The following is a 17509-nucleotide window of genomic DNA, read 5'->3' as shown; positions in this document are numbered from 1 at the left end:
GCGATCTAAAAGAAATAAAATCAGTCGGGAAGAGCTAATTTCAAACTCTTTTTGGGAATACCAAAAATATAGATCACCCAATGACAAAAGAAGTAAAACAGGCATAACTGAAATTGTTTTAGAAAAATATCAAAGCGGTTTTCAATAAGGAAGACCTACAACTGACCAGCTATTCACAGTAAAACAAATTCTAAACAAATTGTGCGCATACGATATTGACGTTCGCAACATATGCATAGATTTTAAAAAGGCCAATGACTCAATTAATAGACGTAAGTTATATCAAATTTTGCATAGCTTCAACATCCTCCAAAAATACATCTCACTAATAAAAGCAGCTAGGGGTAACAGATGTACGGTTGAATTAGAGCAAAATATTAAAATTGTAGAAAGCTTAACATATTTGGGAGTTAAATTAAGCACGGATGGAACAAAAAACCAAAAATTCAGAGAAGAATAGTTAAGAAAAACAAAGCTTATTTTTTACTCGCCCACATGATTCGGTCAAAAAATACACAATGGAGATTGAAAGTCGGGGTCTACAAAACTATTATCAGACCAATAGTATATTATGGATGCAAGAGATGCAAGGGTGATAATAGAAAACATATAACTAAAGCTGGAAGTCTTTGAAACAAAACTCCTTAGAAAGACATTGTTACCTACAGGAAACAAAGTATGGAGATCGGGGTACAACCACGAACTCTACTAAGCGTTCAAATAGGCACCGATCTCAGAAATCCTTAAAATTTAAAGACTTCGATGGGCTGGTCATAAGAGATTGCCTAAAAGAGCCCTAGACAGTAAAATGATGGTGCAAGACAAAAAAGTCCACGGAAAAGGTAAGAGGATGAAATGGTAGCGGATGCGCAAAAATTTGCTAGATGTGAGGCAAAGGCTCGATTTGGGGATTTGGGCTTAAGCGCCATTGGAGAGAGGAAAACAACTTAAAATATGCCAACCATTTGATTACATACCAGAAATTAAATCACAACTTTAAAATGATCCTAAAACTATTTTTTCTTTTTTTTTTTTAGAAATTACAGCCGCATCCACCATAATGGTTATTAGCGGTGGCTACAGAATTACAAAATTAGAGTTTATAAAATATTCCTATAGATTTTAAGAAACTTACAATATTACTAGCTGAAAAATTAGTGCCTAATAAATTACTTAATCTGTTAGGTATGTTAAATGTAACACGAAAATTGGCAAATCTATGGCATTCAATTAATAAATGGTTAACGGTAACTTGTACATTACATGTTTCACAAATAGGTGGATCACTTTTGGACAGTAAATATGAGTGAGTAAATCTCGTGTGACCAATTCGTAATCTCGTTATCACCAATAATTGTTCTCTTTTGTTCCTGGTTGAGGGTTTCCAAGCTGTAACGTAATTTTTAATTTGCTTCAGTGAAGTTTGAGAAGATTGCCGTTCGTTTTTCCACTTGCGCAAAACTCGATTCTTTATAAAAGCTTTTATATCACTCGCGGTATTTCGATACTCGGCTTTTTCTATATCGGCACATTTAGCAATTTCACTCGCGCACTGGTCGTCACTTTCGTTGCCAGCAATGCCAATGTGGGATGGAATCCATATAAATCTGATACTCCTAGAATTTTCTTGTGCCTGTATGAATTCTAGTTTTATCAGTTTCTCAATGGGACCTTTAGGATAGATCTGTTGAAGGGTCTGAAGGGCGCTTAGTGAATCACTTAAGATAACAGAGTTAGGAATGTTATTAGAATTTATAAATATGCATGATAGCTTTAAGCATTGCATGGAGCTTAGCGGAGAAAATCGAAAAGAACGTTAGAAGACGAAATTGATATGTATCGCTTGAAGTAACGAATGCAGCACCTATTTCTTTATCACACTTAGACACATTTTAAAGATGTTATAGCAATGTTCGTAATGCTGGCGGAGAATTAGATCTAGATTATTCTTAATCTCTGCGTGACAGTTAATATGTTTGTTATATTGGGTTAGACCAGTATTTATATTTGGGGTATTAATTATTTAAGGAGAGGGGCTTTTAATATTGATTGGAAAGGTAATTGGGAATTCGATATTAACACATCTCAGGTAACACCGTACTAGCTTATAGTAAGGCTTATGTTTGGTACTATTGGTAAAGAGATTTATATATTTATTAGTGAATGTATTGTTAAATAGAGGTTTGTTTATATTTGAGGCTATTAAGATTGCGTGTGATAGTGTTAGGGTAATTCGGCAGTGATATAATGAAGGCTTCCCACTTTCAGAATATAAACTTTCCACCGGTGACGTTCGAAATGCGCCAAGAGGGAGTCTAAGCGCTGTGTTGTGAATAGAGTCTAGCTGTTTTAACAATATGGGGGAAGCAGAGGCGTAAGCGATTGATCCATAATCAATTTTTGATCTAATTAGAGTTCTGTAGATTGTAAGTAAGGTAGAGAGATCAGAGCCCCTATATCTATTTGACAGTGTTCTCATTAGGTTAAGTTTTTTATGACAAGTCAAAACTAATTCTCTAATATGTTCTTTGCAAATAAGTTTATTATCAAACCACATACCTAAGAATTCTACACGTGATTTGAAGGATAGCGATGTATTGAAAAACTTAAGATTGGCATTACTTGAGAAGTTCTTTTTTGGGAAAACCATACCAACGGTTTTTGTAACCGAGATTAGTTAGACCAGTATCACGAGACCACTTTTTAAGTTTGTGTAAGAAACTTTGCAAAATTGTTGAAGTTAAATTATTATCTTTGCCTTTTACATAAACCACGAAGTGATCTGCATATAAACGTGCTTTTAAAGGTTTTTTTAGGTTTTTAATTATGTCATTAATAACAATTAAGAAAAGTGTAGGACTAATAATTGACCCTTGAGGAATACCGTTTTCTTCCTCCTGCATTTCGGAATAGTATTTGTTAACTCTTACATGAAAATATCTGTTTTCTAGAAAGTTCTTAATAAAATGAAGGCAATTCCCATAAATGTTTCACGACTGTAACTTTTTTTAAATGTTGAATCTCCAACATATATTAAATGCTTTTCTTAGGTCAAAGAATACTGCGATACAATTATGTTTTGTTGCCAAAGATTCATGAATATCACTTTCCAGGTCTAATAATATGTTGTCTATTCCGGATCGGTTTTGTCGAAAACCATTTTGTTCGTTTATAAGTAAGTTCGAATTGTCTAGATGCCAAGTCAGCCTTGAGTTAATATTTTTTTCTAGTACCTTGCCCATTGTACAAGTTAGGCTTATCAGTCTATAGGAATCGGGGTCTAGACAAGATTTTTGGCTTTTGAGAAATGGGAGAATGATAGATTTTGACCAAACAGATGAGTACTGGTGTCGCTGCCAGATCAAGTTAAAGTATTAAAGCATGTAATTATTAGCAGATGTGGGTAGGTATTTTAAGAAAGTAGTTGGGATATCGTCAGGCCCAGAACTTGTTTCTTTTAGATCGTTCAGTGAGTTGTTTAGTTCTTGTAACGTGAGAGGAGCGTTTAATGGAATGTTGTAGTTTTCTAGAGATAGATTAGACCTTTCGGCCTCTAGTTTATTTTCTAGAAATACAGGGTCAAAATTTTCATTGGAAGACATTTCTCTGTAGTTTCTAGCTAATGTGTTAACAATTTCAATAGGAGAGGTGACAATTTGATTACCTATTTTGAGACTAGATATTGGGAATGACTCCTTTATACCAGAAATTTTACGTATTTTGTTCCATACTTCTCTTACAGGAGTGGAGCTGTTAATGCTAGAGACATATTGGCTGACCCAACTGGCTTTTTTGTTTGATTTATTAAACGTTTAGCTTTAGCCTTTATTTTTTTGTAATTAATTTTATTTTCCAATGTTTTATGCTTCTTAAATCTATTAAAAGCTGTTCTGCTGGCACGTACTGCCAGTATAAAAATATAAAAACATTTGCAACCAAAGATTTTTTGACAAGTGTCATACCTCCACCTCAAGAGAAATTAATGTCATGCACTCTATCTTTTCTAAAAATGTTAAAATATTTGGAATTATAGTTTTCTGGGGGTTTAAATTTGTTTCTTGGAGACATATTATTTCGGTAGAGAAGTCTGAAATGTAAGGTTGAAAGTCGATGGAAAAATCCATCTATATTCATTGCAGTAGTTTAGTGAATTATATTATATACGAAAAATATTAATTTACGGGTTAATCTGAGATGACTCGCAATCGGATTCAGAAATGTCGTTATCCAAGTGTCGGAGGATTTTCTTTCTTAAGATGATATATCGTTTTTTTTTATCTGTCTTTTAATTGCGGATGAACTTTAGTTAGCATATTAACTAATCCCAGGAGGTCAGAAGTAAACTCTTGAATTATGTTAGAAGGATCTTGCACGCCGATAACATTGCTTAGAAGTAGATTTAATTGGTCAAATTTGAGAACAAATGTGGGCAAATGATTTTAGATAAAATCTTTGGCAGGCTCAAGGTCATATGATTTTGTTAATTTTATGCATGTGTGCTCCTCGTTGCTTTTAACCTTCTTGACTCTAGGTTTGGATGTAGGTACAGCAAATGATTTTTCTGTATGAGTTGCTTCTGGAGACGTAAGAACATCATTGGTACTACGTTTCGGCTGAAGATCGATATTAATTACTTTGCAGCTTTCCATGGTGTTAACTTCTCCTTGACCATTAACAATGTTAGGATTGATCAGATTATTTGCTAATTTTTCCTGGACTGAATTTTGTTCGTTTGATGTGGATATTGCTCCAGGTTGAGGCATAATGTCAAGGAAGGAAGGAGTAGTAGGACGACTCTTATTAGAATCGATTAAATTTGTTGTTGATTCCAGTTTATCGGGACAGTTGGTGGCGATATGTCCAGACTATATTAGTTTTGCAATTATAACAGGCCATAGTTTCTTAAGATAAGAATATTCGATATTTTGTATTATCAAAGTCTAAGGTAAATGAGTCAGGTAAGGAGATATTATGGGGACTGACGTATATTTGTCTTCTGAAACTCAAAATACGATTATATTCGGGAAAAGTGGAACTGATTTTTAGAAAAGTGACAGGAGAGACCATATTAAGTCCAATACTTTGTAGATAATCAACTAACAGACTGTGTGGTATTGTTGGACACACGTTGAAAAAACAATACGTTCCGATGGTGAAATTAGTCTTCTAGCTTGTACAATATTGTTCTGGATTTCTATTTGTCCATGGTTTTGCATGAATTCGTCCACAATTTGTTTGTTTGCAAGGTACATGCAAATCCAATTATTGGATAGTCTGAAGAAAAATATAATAGTTTTGAGATGAATTAGGTCACCCAAAGGAATTAAGTAATCTTGCAGTCGCGTATTTTCTAAAGCGCTGAAGACAATTGCTTGATGTTTTGAGGAAAATTGTGTAGAAGCTGCTGATAAATAGGTTTTATTAGTATTTTTTTGTAATTTCGATACATTTGGTGTGTTAGAAAGACTCTGAATATAAGGTTCCATTTTTGATTTTAACACGGGACATGTGTTTAAAAATAATACGGATCTGACTAGTAATCAAACAGGTAATAAAACTGGAATAATGTTTCTTGAGTCGTATCTTATTGATAGTTGTTAAATTACAAATCAACCAAAAACTGGTTGATCACGTTATATTAATGAAAACTAATATGATGTGTTCACTTACTGGTGTTTCATGTAATTGTCACTTAACTATTTATAAATAAACTGTTATAATTACTGCATAAAATTTGCAAATTTGTTGAGACCAAAATAAACACGCCTTTCGGCGGTTCATTGAGGGCCGAACTCCATAAAACTATGGTATTTTTATGTTATAATTATATAAATTATATAAAAATATATTTAATGCAAATTAATCAAAATAAAAAAAAGATTTTTTGATTTCCTTTTACGAATATATTTTATCCCTATTAGGAATTTTCCTTTGTATAAATAGTTAGTGTATCTTGAAAATGATTTTCAAAATATTAAGATAATATTAATCATTTTGTTTAGAAGATTTGCCGCATGCCAACCTTAAGGAAGGTCTATTGCCCTATTTAGTCAAGTCGTTAGAGATTTGGCCTCTAAAAATCAATCGAATAAGCTGAATTTTGCTAAGAATGTTAATTTTGCCCCCTTAAAAAAAATTATTATTATTATTGAAAACATACCTTTCTTATCGCGGGCTACGAATAAGGCAATAGATCGCGCGGACGTATGAAAAAAATAAAACCGACACTAAAAACTGTAACGACTGTAACGACTAAAACGACTGTAACGAGACATTGCGCGACCACACACTTTACGCGACTACTTACCACATGGAATAGTAAAAGCAGTGCTGTGCGTATTTATTAATAAAGTAAAATAGAATAAACTAAAATAAAATTTAATATTTTTGATGGGAATAAGCCACAATTTAAAATAGATTTATTTTTGTACATTTTATCAAATCAAATAAAATAAAATAGAATCTTATTTATACGATTAACAATAAACGATATAGTAATAAGTAGAATCGAATAAAATCGAATCCAATATCAAATCGAATCTACTATAAAATCGAATCGATTATTAAGTCGAATCGAGTAGATTATCGAATCGAACCGAGTCAAATATCGAATCAAAACGTATATCGAATCAAATATCGAATCGAATCGATAATCGAATCGGATCTATTATCGAATCGAACCGATTATCGAAATGAATCAATAATCGAATTGAATTGATTATTAAATTGAATCGATTATCGAATTGAATCGTATTGCATATTTATTGTTTATACCAATACCATAACCTGTATACAGAAACATATAGATATTTAATCCACATATTTATTTTTTAGATTTGGAGGGAGTACGACACTGATGGCAGTGGCTACATTGAAGCTGACGAACTAAAAGTAAGTAACAATTCGTTATTTAATCAGATTTATTTCGAGTTTTAAACAAAGACGAAGAGTATTCTAATTTAAGTTTTTCCTGTTTCTTTTTAAGCTGCTAACAAATAAAAACCTTTCTTTATTCTTTGAAAACTTTTTCAATATTCTATTTTTTAGAATTTTCTTCGAGATCTTTTAAAAGAAGCTAAAAGAAATGATGTCTCAGAAGATAAATTGATCGAATATACCGATACAATGGTGAGTAAAAACTCTTAGTTTCTGTTAAGTTTAGAATCTCCCAGGGGCGTAGATCATATTTAAAATAATAATTTTTTAGCTTTGGAGACAGCTTTTAAAGCTAAATATTCCAAATGATTTATAGACCATTTATTAATGTTATTTTTTATTTAAACAATGTATAGAACAGTGTATACCCAGTGTATAAAATAGAAAGGAATCTAAGACTGAACTGTTGTACTTTAATTAAATAACAAACAAATTTTGATATGTAAGTGAAAAATAGAGAAGACGCACATATTACAAAATCTTCTGAATTTTATGTACAAATTGTTCACGTCCAAATTCAGAGGTTCTGACATTGTGGTGACATCAACAAACCTAGAAATAAAGTTTACATAAGAAAGATAAATAACATTTAGAAACTTTTAAATCAGAATCTAGAGAAACGATGCTTTTCCGTCCTTTATAATAGAAAAAAATTTTAGGATTCGACAGCATCCTCAACTTTTTTTATTTCATAAAGTACCTCAACAACTATGGCCATTGGTACAGAAACAATTATAATAAATATATAATAAATATTGAAAGCCAATACTAATTATATCACTTTAATTAATGTCTAGTAGGGTATTAGGTTAAATCTTGTGGTAGAGTTGAACAGTTTATAGAAACTGTATAGTTTTCGTGATCTCTGTAGGGTTATTGAGCATTTCCTTAATAGTAGGTTTCAAGTCCAGTGCTTTTTATAGGTTGGTGAATTGTTTGCAGTCGGTGAGGATGTGTTTTACAGTCAGGTAAACATTGCAATGCTGGCAAGTCAAACAAGTTTCTGAGGACATCAAGAAAGCATTGGTAAGTTTGGTATGGTTGATTTGGAGTCTTCTAATAATTGATGCTTCTCTAGTTAGGGAGAAATAACCAATAAACGGTTGGAGTTCATGACGAGTTGTTTTGCATTTGTACCATTAACGGTACCGTATGTGTCCTTAACTGAATTTATGAAAATGAGTTTTAGCACTATGGTTGGTAGCTTCTTTGGCAAAATGATCTGCTGTTTCATTACCAGTGATTCCAGTATGAGAAGATAGCCATCTAATAGAGACTGGTATACCGTGAGCAGAGACTTTTTGATATATGCCATGAATATTTTGAACCTATGGGTAATCAGTGAAAATTGTATTGATTAAATGGATACAGGAAAGGGAATCTGAACAAATGGCGATATTTCTGTTTTGGTGGGAGATGCATTTAAAAGCCAAAAGTATACTATATAGTTTGCCTGTGCAAACGCCGCATGATAAGGTAAACCTAGATGATCTTACAAGTTTATGTTTAGCGGTTACTGCACACTGCACAGCTAACACCAGTCGTAGTTTTAGAAGCTCCGGTATAGATAATTAAATCATATGATTTTTTTGTATAATTTTTATAAATGCTTTCTTTATAAGAATGTTAAAAGATTCATGTTTGTTAAAGATGGTGAGGGAGATATCTATTGAAGGAAAATTTTTATCCCAGGAGGAAATAAAGGGAAAGGAAAAAACTAGTCAGAAGGAGGTCAATATTTTTAAGTATTGGAGTAATTAATTGAGGTATGGGTTTTATATTAAGGTATTGAATATTGTTATTAAAAGAATATAGAATTGTGGTTATTAGAGAATCAAGGTGATCGAAGGGGTTTGTGGATAAACTTGATGCAGCATATGAAAGTAAAAGAGATTGTCGTCTTAACCTGACAGGAGGTTTATCGGATTTACGGTACATGCTCCCGATAGGACTAGAGCGAAAGGCTCTAGTCATAGAGCCATAGACGGGGCGCGCTATTATGAACTGAGTTGAATAAATCTATGTCAAATCGAGAGGCAGAGGAATAGATAAAGCTACCGCAGTCGAGCTTAGACCAGATGAGAGCTCTGTAGACTAAATGAAGTATCAGTACCCCCTTGAAGATGACTTGGAGTTTTAAGAACGTTTTGAAACTTTACAGAGATCCTTTAGGGAGACCCTGATTTTGAGGAAAAGATTGAGAAAGTTTACCATTGGTTCTTCCAGTCAGAAAGTTTTTTATAAGTGAGAAATTATTACCATTTAAATTATAGTAGCATTTCTGTATCTTACTGACTTAAAGAAAGCATTTGACAGAGTAAGACATAAAGCTGTAATCCATCTTCTGTATAATAGGAAAGTTCCTATTATACAGAAGTTCCTAAATATTATAAAAATGATCGAAAACATCTACCAAAGCAACAAAATGGTAGTCAGAATAGATAGACAACTTACAGAACCTATAGAAATAAGTCGCAGAATAAGACAAGAGGGTTCACTGAGCCCTATGAACCTATGAACCAAGAGAGTTATGTATTATTTTTTAAAAAAGCTTGCTGGAGGTACAAGTGAGAAAAATCGGATGAAAAGATTTAGAAGTTATATAGGATTGGACAGGTTTTTTACTTGAAATGATTATAGAATTGCGCCAAATATCTGGGAATTTGGCGCAACAATTGCAATGGAAAAAACGAAGTATATAACAAAAAACAAAGTTGTTCCCTGGTGGAATTAGGAGTGTAAATTGGCAATAAAACAAAGTAAAAAAGCTTTAAATACTTTTAAAAGACATAAAACCAATGATAACTTAATGCAGCTAAAGAAAAAAAGGGCATATGCAAAATTAATTACTACCAGATCTAAAAAAGAGCCTTGGAAAAAATACGTTCAAAGTATTAACAGGAATACAAACATGTCATCGGCATGGAAAAAAGTTAAGAAGATATCTGGCGTCAATACACAAAATGGAATAAAATACCTAGAACGAAATGGAAACCTAATTAATGAAAACAAAAAAATTGTAGAAGAATTAGCTGAAACACACAGACAAGAATCGACAAATGAAAATTACAGCAATACTTTTTTGCGATATCAGGAAAAAGAAGAAGCAAATCCAATAGAAATTATAGCCAATAACGATAACATAAATACTCCAATTAATAAAACGGAACTATTAGAAACAATCCAAATGTTAAAAGACACATCACCAGGTCCAGATGACATACCCGCAATATTCTTAAAACAGTTACCTAACGAAGCTTTAGACTTCTTATTGAATCTTTTTAATACAATCTGGTGTAAACATAAATTTCCTGACTTATGGAGACAAGCTATTGTCATCCCTATACTAAAACCTAACAAACCGGCTACAGCAGCAGAATCATATAGGCCAATATCACTTACATGTTCTACATGCAAATTGCTAGAGAAAATAATAAATAATAGACTTATGTGGCATTTGGAACATCACAATTTACTTAAACCGGAACAAGCTGGATTTCGTCCATTGAGATGTTTTACAGATGATCTACTATAGACAATGATTTACATTTAGAAAGTCAAATTAATGAAGCCTTCTGTAACAAACAGAAATGCATAGCTGTTTACTTTGACATCCACAAAGCATTTGACTTAGCATGGCGATACAAAATATTAACAAAGCTGCAGACTTGGGGAATTTAAGGAAACATGTTGGCATTCTTAAATAACTGTCTAAATGAACGCAAATTTTCAGAACGTAGTAATGAAGAACTTTCTAGTATTAAGTCTCAAGACAATAGAACACCACAATAATCTGCAATTAGCCCTACACTTTTTTTAATAGCAATGAATGATGTTATAAAAAATTTAAGAGACCTGCACAGGCTAGATTATATGCTGATGATATGATAATGTTTATCAAAGGAAAAAATATTAACTCGATGGTCAAACTTTTACTTTTAATTTAAGAACTAAATAAAATCGAAAGTTGGTCTAATAGGAGTGGATTCTATTTTTCAGCTGACAAGACACAATATATTATTTTTTTCAAAAAGCCTATTCGCACTAACATACCTGCCTTAAAATTCGGCACAAAGTTTTTAAAACGAAGTACAGAGATAAAATATTTAGGCATAACATTCGACGAAACTTTAAGTTGTAAACCACATATTAAAAAATTGGCGATATCATGTCAAAATGGTATAAATTTTCTTAAATGTTTAGCCAAAAAACAATGGGGTGCTGACGGAGATATATTATCACTGTTGTATAGAAGTCTAATCCGATCAAAATTGGACTACGGATGCATTGCATATTCTTCAGCGTCGAAGTCAAATTTAAAAATCTTAGACATTATACACAACAATGCATTACGGATACATAATCTCTGGAGCTTATAGAACAACTCCTGTTGCAAGCCTCGAGTGGGAACTTGGAGAGCCATCATTACATGAACAACGGAAATTACTTAGTCTATCTTACGATTCAAAACAATCATCACTACAACCTGACAACCATTTTCTTACTCAGTCATCGTTATCAAATATCAATATAAGAACACATTTACCATTTCAATTAAGGATGAAAAACATTTTAAATTCTATTGAAATTTTTAACTTTCCCTCAACATATTCAGCAAAAACAACGCCACCTCCCTGGTTAATATCTTAGCCTACTATGATCTGAAACTAATCCATAAATATTTACCAGCAGTTATAGTAGAATACTTTCTTCTTTCCCTGAATATATCCAAGTTTACACAACTTCTGGTGTAGGATCATCATTTGTTATAAGAGACATAATAAGAAGTTTCAAATTGCCCACAGAATCCACTGTGATAACTGAAGAATTGTATGCAATATACAGAGCTCTAAATCACATACAAACAGTCAAACCAGATAAATTCCTTATTATTACTAACCCAATCAATTCCCTCCATATACTCTCAAAAATGTACACTTGCAACCCGATAGCTAAATTAATTAAAAACAAGATGCAGCAGCTGGAAAACAAAACATTAGTCTTCGTGTTGGTACCATCACAATATAGGCATTAAAGGAAACGAACTAGCTGATAAAAATGATCAAAAAATAGCAAAGTCCCCAAATATCAGACCGATAATAAAACCATTAGCAGAAGATCTCAATGCGTACTTTAAACAAAAGCTGATATGTAATTGGACTTAATGTTGGGAAGAAAAATCCTTAAAGTTAAAAGAAATTAAACCAAATTTTGGACGATGGACTAACAACGTCTCTAGCCGTTTCCTTCAGGTTGTATTAACCAGACTCCGAATGGACACAGCAAACTCACACATGAATATCTCATGAAGAAGGAACCTCAACCAAAATGTACGAGTTGTGACCTGCCGTTAACAGTGAAACACGTATTAACGGAGTGACCCAAATATAGTACTAAAAGACTAACTAATAAAATTCCATCAGTTATAAGAGATATTTTTAGTGAGTATACCAGTGAAAATATTGTAAAATTTTTAAGAGACTGTAACATATTGAACCACATATAAGTATGTTATTTATTTGTTCATCAAATCATTATTGTTTACATTAAATTCATCCGCTAATAACCAATATGGTTGATGCGGCTGCCTTTAAATAAAAAAAAAGAAAAACTATTGAGAAAGAACAGAGGTCACTTGTGTTGCCATCGTCAAAAAAAAGGTAGAATTTTGAGACTTTTATAATGTATCTAAGAGATAATCGTTATAGACTGCGTACACGATTGCGATAGTTAAGCGTTGCTACTATTTGTGGTTAAATATGCTTTAATAATTTTCTCTCTGAAATCTTATAATTCGGTAGTATCGTTTTTTTGTAGGTTACTTATCTTCCTCGTATAAGCTTCTTTATTGAATGTTACCTTTCTCTGGCTGATCTTAAAAATCTACAAGTTTCAAAGACTCTGCATCATGAAAATAACAATAAGTAGGCCTGCTCCGATCTAGAGCGGTTTTGCTTATATCAGGTGGTGTGTAATTTTGCGCTCACGATGTTAACTTGGAGTATCTGTAGTCTTTTTGTCCCGTGTATAGCCATTTCGAAGTCCAACCTTTGTTTTAGTTTTTCTAAAGTCCAAGAACTAGGAAAGTGAAGCTAATTTAAAAGAGGGATAATAAAGCAGGCGGAAGGGAAGAAGTTTCGTCGGGCTCATGAATGGAGAAACGAGACAGTTATATCCGCACTCTCCGTAACTGGGCCCGGCGTGATGCTTGGACTTGGCTTTTACTGATCGTGATACTTGGATTTAATTCTTATCCGAATTTCGAACTCTTTAAAGTGCAGGTCTGAACTTAACCCAGTTCGTGGAGCCACATCTATGAGGCGAATTATTAAGGACGTACCTAGCCGTTGATTGACACACTTTAGATTCGCCAGAGTCACTACAAGTCCAAGCAGCCCTGATATAGTGAAATATTTAAAAACAAAGATCAAAACAAAAGTGTTTACTCTTAGTGAAACCAAATGAAAAATATGATTGGTTTACAAGTTGTAAAGCTATACAGGGATGAGTGCCTTAAGAACCGGCAAAATAACGCAAAAGATAGAAAACATAATACGTTGTGAAATAAAAAGAGATGAAAGTAGTAGAGGTGAGAAATTATCGATATAAATCTATAGTTTACTTTACATTACATTAGAATTATCGAAAATTTCCCACCTTTAGACGTTAGCTTATTAGATGGTTGACTTCATTCATAGTTAAGGCCCGTTTTCACGCTACGTCTTATTGTACGTTTTGTTGGATAGGACAAATGCTATACAATAAAACGTGGCATGTAAACAGCAAAACGTACGTCTTGTCGAATCGAAATGAAATCCAAGGTCAGATCGTAGAAATGATGGGAGAAGCATAGTTTTGCGAGAACTGATAGGATAAAACGTTACGTGAAAATACATATTCAGACAAGTCGTCCGATCTTGACTTATTTGACGACTAGTTCCACTGCAGTTCGTTTCATTTTTCCCAAAAAAAAAGAATAATGTCAGATTTGCGGCAACGCACCCACGATTTTCTCGGGGAATTTATTGAATTGTATAAAAGTTTTTAAGTAGTTATGTTTTAAAACCAAGTAGATTGCATTACAGGTTTCAGGAATTATTTGGCTTAACGCTGGTTTGGATATTATGATTGTGAACTCCAAGTCCTTGACGCTGCGTCCTGTTGTAAGATATCTGAGAGTTGCTGTGAGTCTTTTATGGGGTGTAATGGCTTTTCTCATGAGGTGTCTTATTTCAATATGTATGGTGTTACCAACTCTAGCAATTGACAATAGGCTGTGGTGTCCATTCGGAAATAATTGCGCCAATCATCTGGTTCGCCTCTTTTAGTAACGAGACGTGGGAATACTGGCTTCTTTTTAGAAGCCCACTCTCTTGACCATCTTGTCTTTTCCCTCTTCATCCCCTTTTTCCTCAATCGTAGTATCTTTATAGTTGAAAAAATAAAAGAAAGCAGCCGTGTTTCCTCCATAATAAAAAAACACTAAACAAACTTCACACAACTCAAGACTCTGAATTAGAAATGAGAATGAAAACGGAAGGGAAAACGTAGTGTGTATACACTGGACAAAACGTACATTTTGTCGTACGTTTTTTATGACCCACAAAACGTACAATAAGACGTAGCGTGAAAACGGGCCATAATACGTATCACGTAATGTAAGTAAAAACAGTTTAAGTAGGAGTATTTTTTTATCCAAAATTAAAGTATTGATCAATAATAAACTATGATTGGAGACGTCGCATACACTCTTCTCAATACAGAATTATCATAGCTTGTTATTCTGTATTCGTCAACACAGAATTAATTATCAAATTACTACTAATTAAATTGTTTACTTACATTTGCTTTATTGCCTTAAATCAGTTTTTACTTTATGCGAAATTTAAAAAATGTTAATGTTCGACGTCAAACTTGTAATATTATGAATGAAGTCAACTAGCTCATAAGCTAACGTCTAAAGGTGGGAAACTATCGATAGTCCTAATATAATGTAATGTAAATGTAATGTAAGGTTTCTATCGATAGTTTCTTACCTCTACTACTTTCATCTCTTTTTATTTCACAACGTATTTTGTTTTCTATCTTTTGCGTTATTTTGCCGGTTTTTAAGGCACTCATAACTGTATATTAGAATATTAAGCACACATCTGTATTACAGTAAGTAATGTTCTGATGGAGAATTAAGTCTTAGAAAATTAAATTTAATACTAAATCACAAATGAGAAAAACGTATGAAAAAAAAAATGTTAAATAAAAATAATTTTAAACGATAAAAAATGCTAATTTTTGATAACCAATATTTTGAATTTATTTTCATCTAAGTTATTTAGTTTAATGAATTCAATTCAATTTTTTTTTTAATATGATAATAAATACTTCATTTCCGCCTTTGGATAATGTAAATGGATTTAATCCCATAAGAAGCACTCAATGTGCAGATTTGCCTTATTGGAAAATGTAACTCAATCGCCCGATTTCCGAGGTCACATTTCAAGTTCTCTTAACTTGTGTTTGGAATCAATTCTAAGTGATCGGTATTAAATTACAGTTCCTATCCATTTCCCGTTCAACAACTTAAGTTTTAATGCATAAAGTGGAGATATATCGTTATATAAATTGGAGATAACTAAATTGTAACTATTTTTAATCAAAATATAGAAATACTTATTTTTTAGTGATCCTTGAATAAAATTGAATATTCACTTAAATCCACAATTAAAAATTTAATTTAAAGTTTTAATACTAAATTTAACACTAAAGGAGATCAAGTATACAGGATAGTCAGAAACTAATGGAAGAATGTTTGGGAGCACATAACTTCATGTAACAAAAAGTATTTAGGGTCAATGTAACAAATTACAATAGAGAGCCAATGTAACAAAAAACAAATGAATTAAGAAAGGTTGTCTTCGTACACCACGAATGGTCAACTATAAAATGTACCTTGATACAGTAAAGAAACTACTAATCCTCACAAAGGTAAAGATTAGATCGGTATGATAAACATAGGAAAATGTAAAATATGAATTTGAAATATAACAAAATTGAAATGTAGAAAAAATGTAACCAAATTGGAATATAAAAATATAACTAAACTGAAGGCTGGCTTGCTGACTGTGCCGGAGAGTGATTACTTTACACTCCAACGAGGATTCGGCCATTTTGCATGCCCTACAGAGATCGTAGAATAAGAAAATAGACAAGATAATAAAAAAAAATGAATAGATGTAAATGTAAGTGATAGAATATGGAATTTGCTCTAAGGTGTGAATGGGCGCAAGGAAAGTATTAACATATACCTTCCATGGTATCTTGTAATGCTGTATACCCTTTTTTCTGAAATGAAAAAAAAGCAGGTTTTAATTGAAATATTTAGTCTTCAAAACAAATTTAATACCTAACCAAATATATACAGTCTATCTTAATTCTTTATGCTACCCACCACCACTTATGTTCAGTTAACCTAGTTATATACAAAAAAATTCCCTGATTATAAAAAATTTATCCCTGAATATCTGTAAACTTAAATTTACTGGGGTAGGACCTTTTACCTTCTACTAGGGTAGAAAATTCGTAGCGAATTGGTTTCTAGTACTCTTACAGAGTATATCGGAATAAAAAGAAAAAGACAGTTAAAATTTGATTTCACGTACAGGGCGCCTACGCATCCGCTTTCGCTTTCGCAGTTTATTCCGATATACTCGTACGAGTACTAGAAACCAATTCGCTAAGAATTTTGCTTATTTGGGGACATATGTTGTGGAATGCAATTTTTAGATTCCCCATGTCTATAACAACATCTTTATCAAGGTCTGTTTTGCCTTGCAATTCTTAGAAGGCACAGATTAAAGCGAAATTCTGAATTTGGTTTCGAAAATTAGTTCACGGATTTTATTATCAGATGTCGCTATTTGCGTCTATACGAAGCCATGTTAGAGTTGCTTCCTAAGACAGAAAAATTTATTTTCACGTTCAGAGCGACTGCGAAAGCCGTTCTGATGAGGCCTATTACGCCGAAATACGTATAAGCGGATGCGCAGGCGCCCTGTATGTGAAATCAAATCTTAACTGTCTTTTCCTTTTTATTCCGATATACTCTGTACGAGTACTAGAAACCAATTCGCTAAGAATTTTGCTTAGTTGTGGAGATATGTTGTGGAATGCAATTTTTAGATTCCCCATGTCTCTAATAACATCTTTATCAACGTCTGTTTTGCCTTGCAATCCTTAGAAGGCACAGAATAAAGCGAAATTCTGAATTTGGTTTCGAAAATTAGTTTACGGAGTTTAAATATATATTTATGAAAATACCAATAACGAACTCTCTGATTAAATGTGTACACAAAAAACCGTAAAGTAGAGTTAATAGGGAGGATTTAAAACCTCAACCTGTAGTCGACAATTAGTCCTTAAATATTATTCAATATTATTTAAAAAATATGACAGATCTTTATTATTGTAAGAAATAGTATGATATAAAGTTAAAAAACTTTTATAGAAAATTATTAAAATTGATGGATAAAAAAATCTTGGTAGAATTTGACAGTGTTCCACACTTTAATCAATGAGG

The 17509-nt window shown here is 32.6% G+C and overlaps 1 protein-coding gene across 2 annotated transcripts in view; it reads left to right on the top strand.

Moving 5' to 3' along the window:
- Cbp53E (Calbindin 53E) overlaps positions 1-17509 on the top strand; it is a 579284-nt gene that overhangs the window by 360171 nt on the left and 201604 nt on the right. For both annotated transcript variants that reach the window (XM_072523348.1, XM_072523347.1), the window contains 2 exons: positions 6835-6891; positions 7048-7128. In XM_072523348.1, coding sequence (XP_072379449.1) covers positions 6835-6891; positions 7048-7128 — 138 coding nt within the window. The remainder of the gene's footprint in view (positions 1-6834; positions 6892-7047; positions 7129-17509) is intronic.

Source organism: Diabrotica undecimpunctata, chromosome 2 (genome assembly GCF_040954645.1).
Source record: "Diabrotica undecimpunctata isolate CICGRU chromosome 2, icDiaUnde3, whole genome shotgun sequence".
Classification (NCBI taxonomy): Eukaryota; Metazoa; Arthropoda; class Insecta; order Coleoptera; family Chrysomelidae; genus Diabrotica; species Diabrotica undecimpunctata.
Note: the sequence above shows the minus strand (reverse complement) of the source record. Positions and strands in the feature narration are given on the sequence as shown.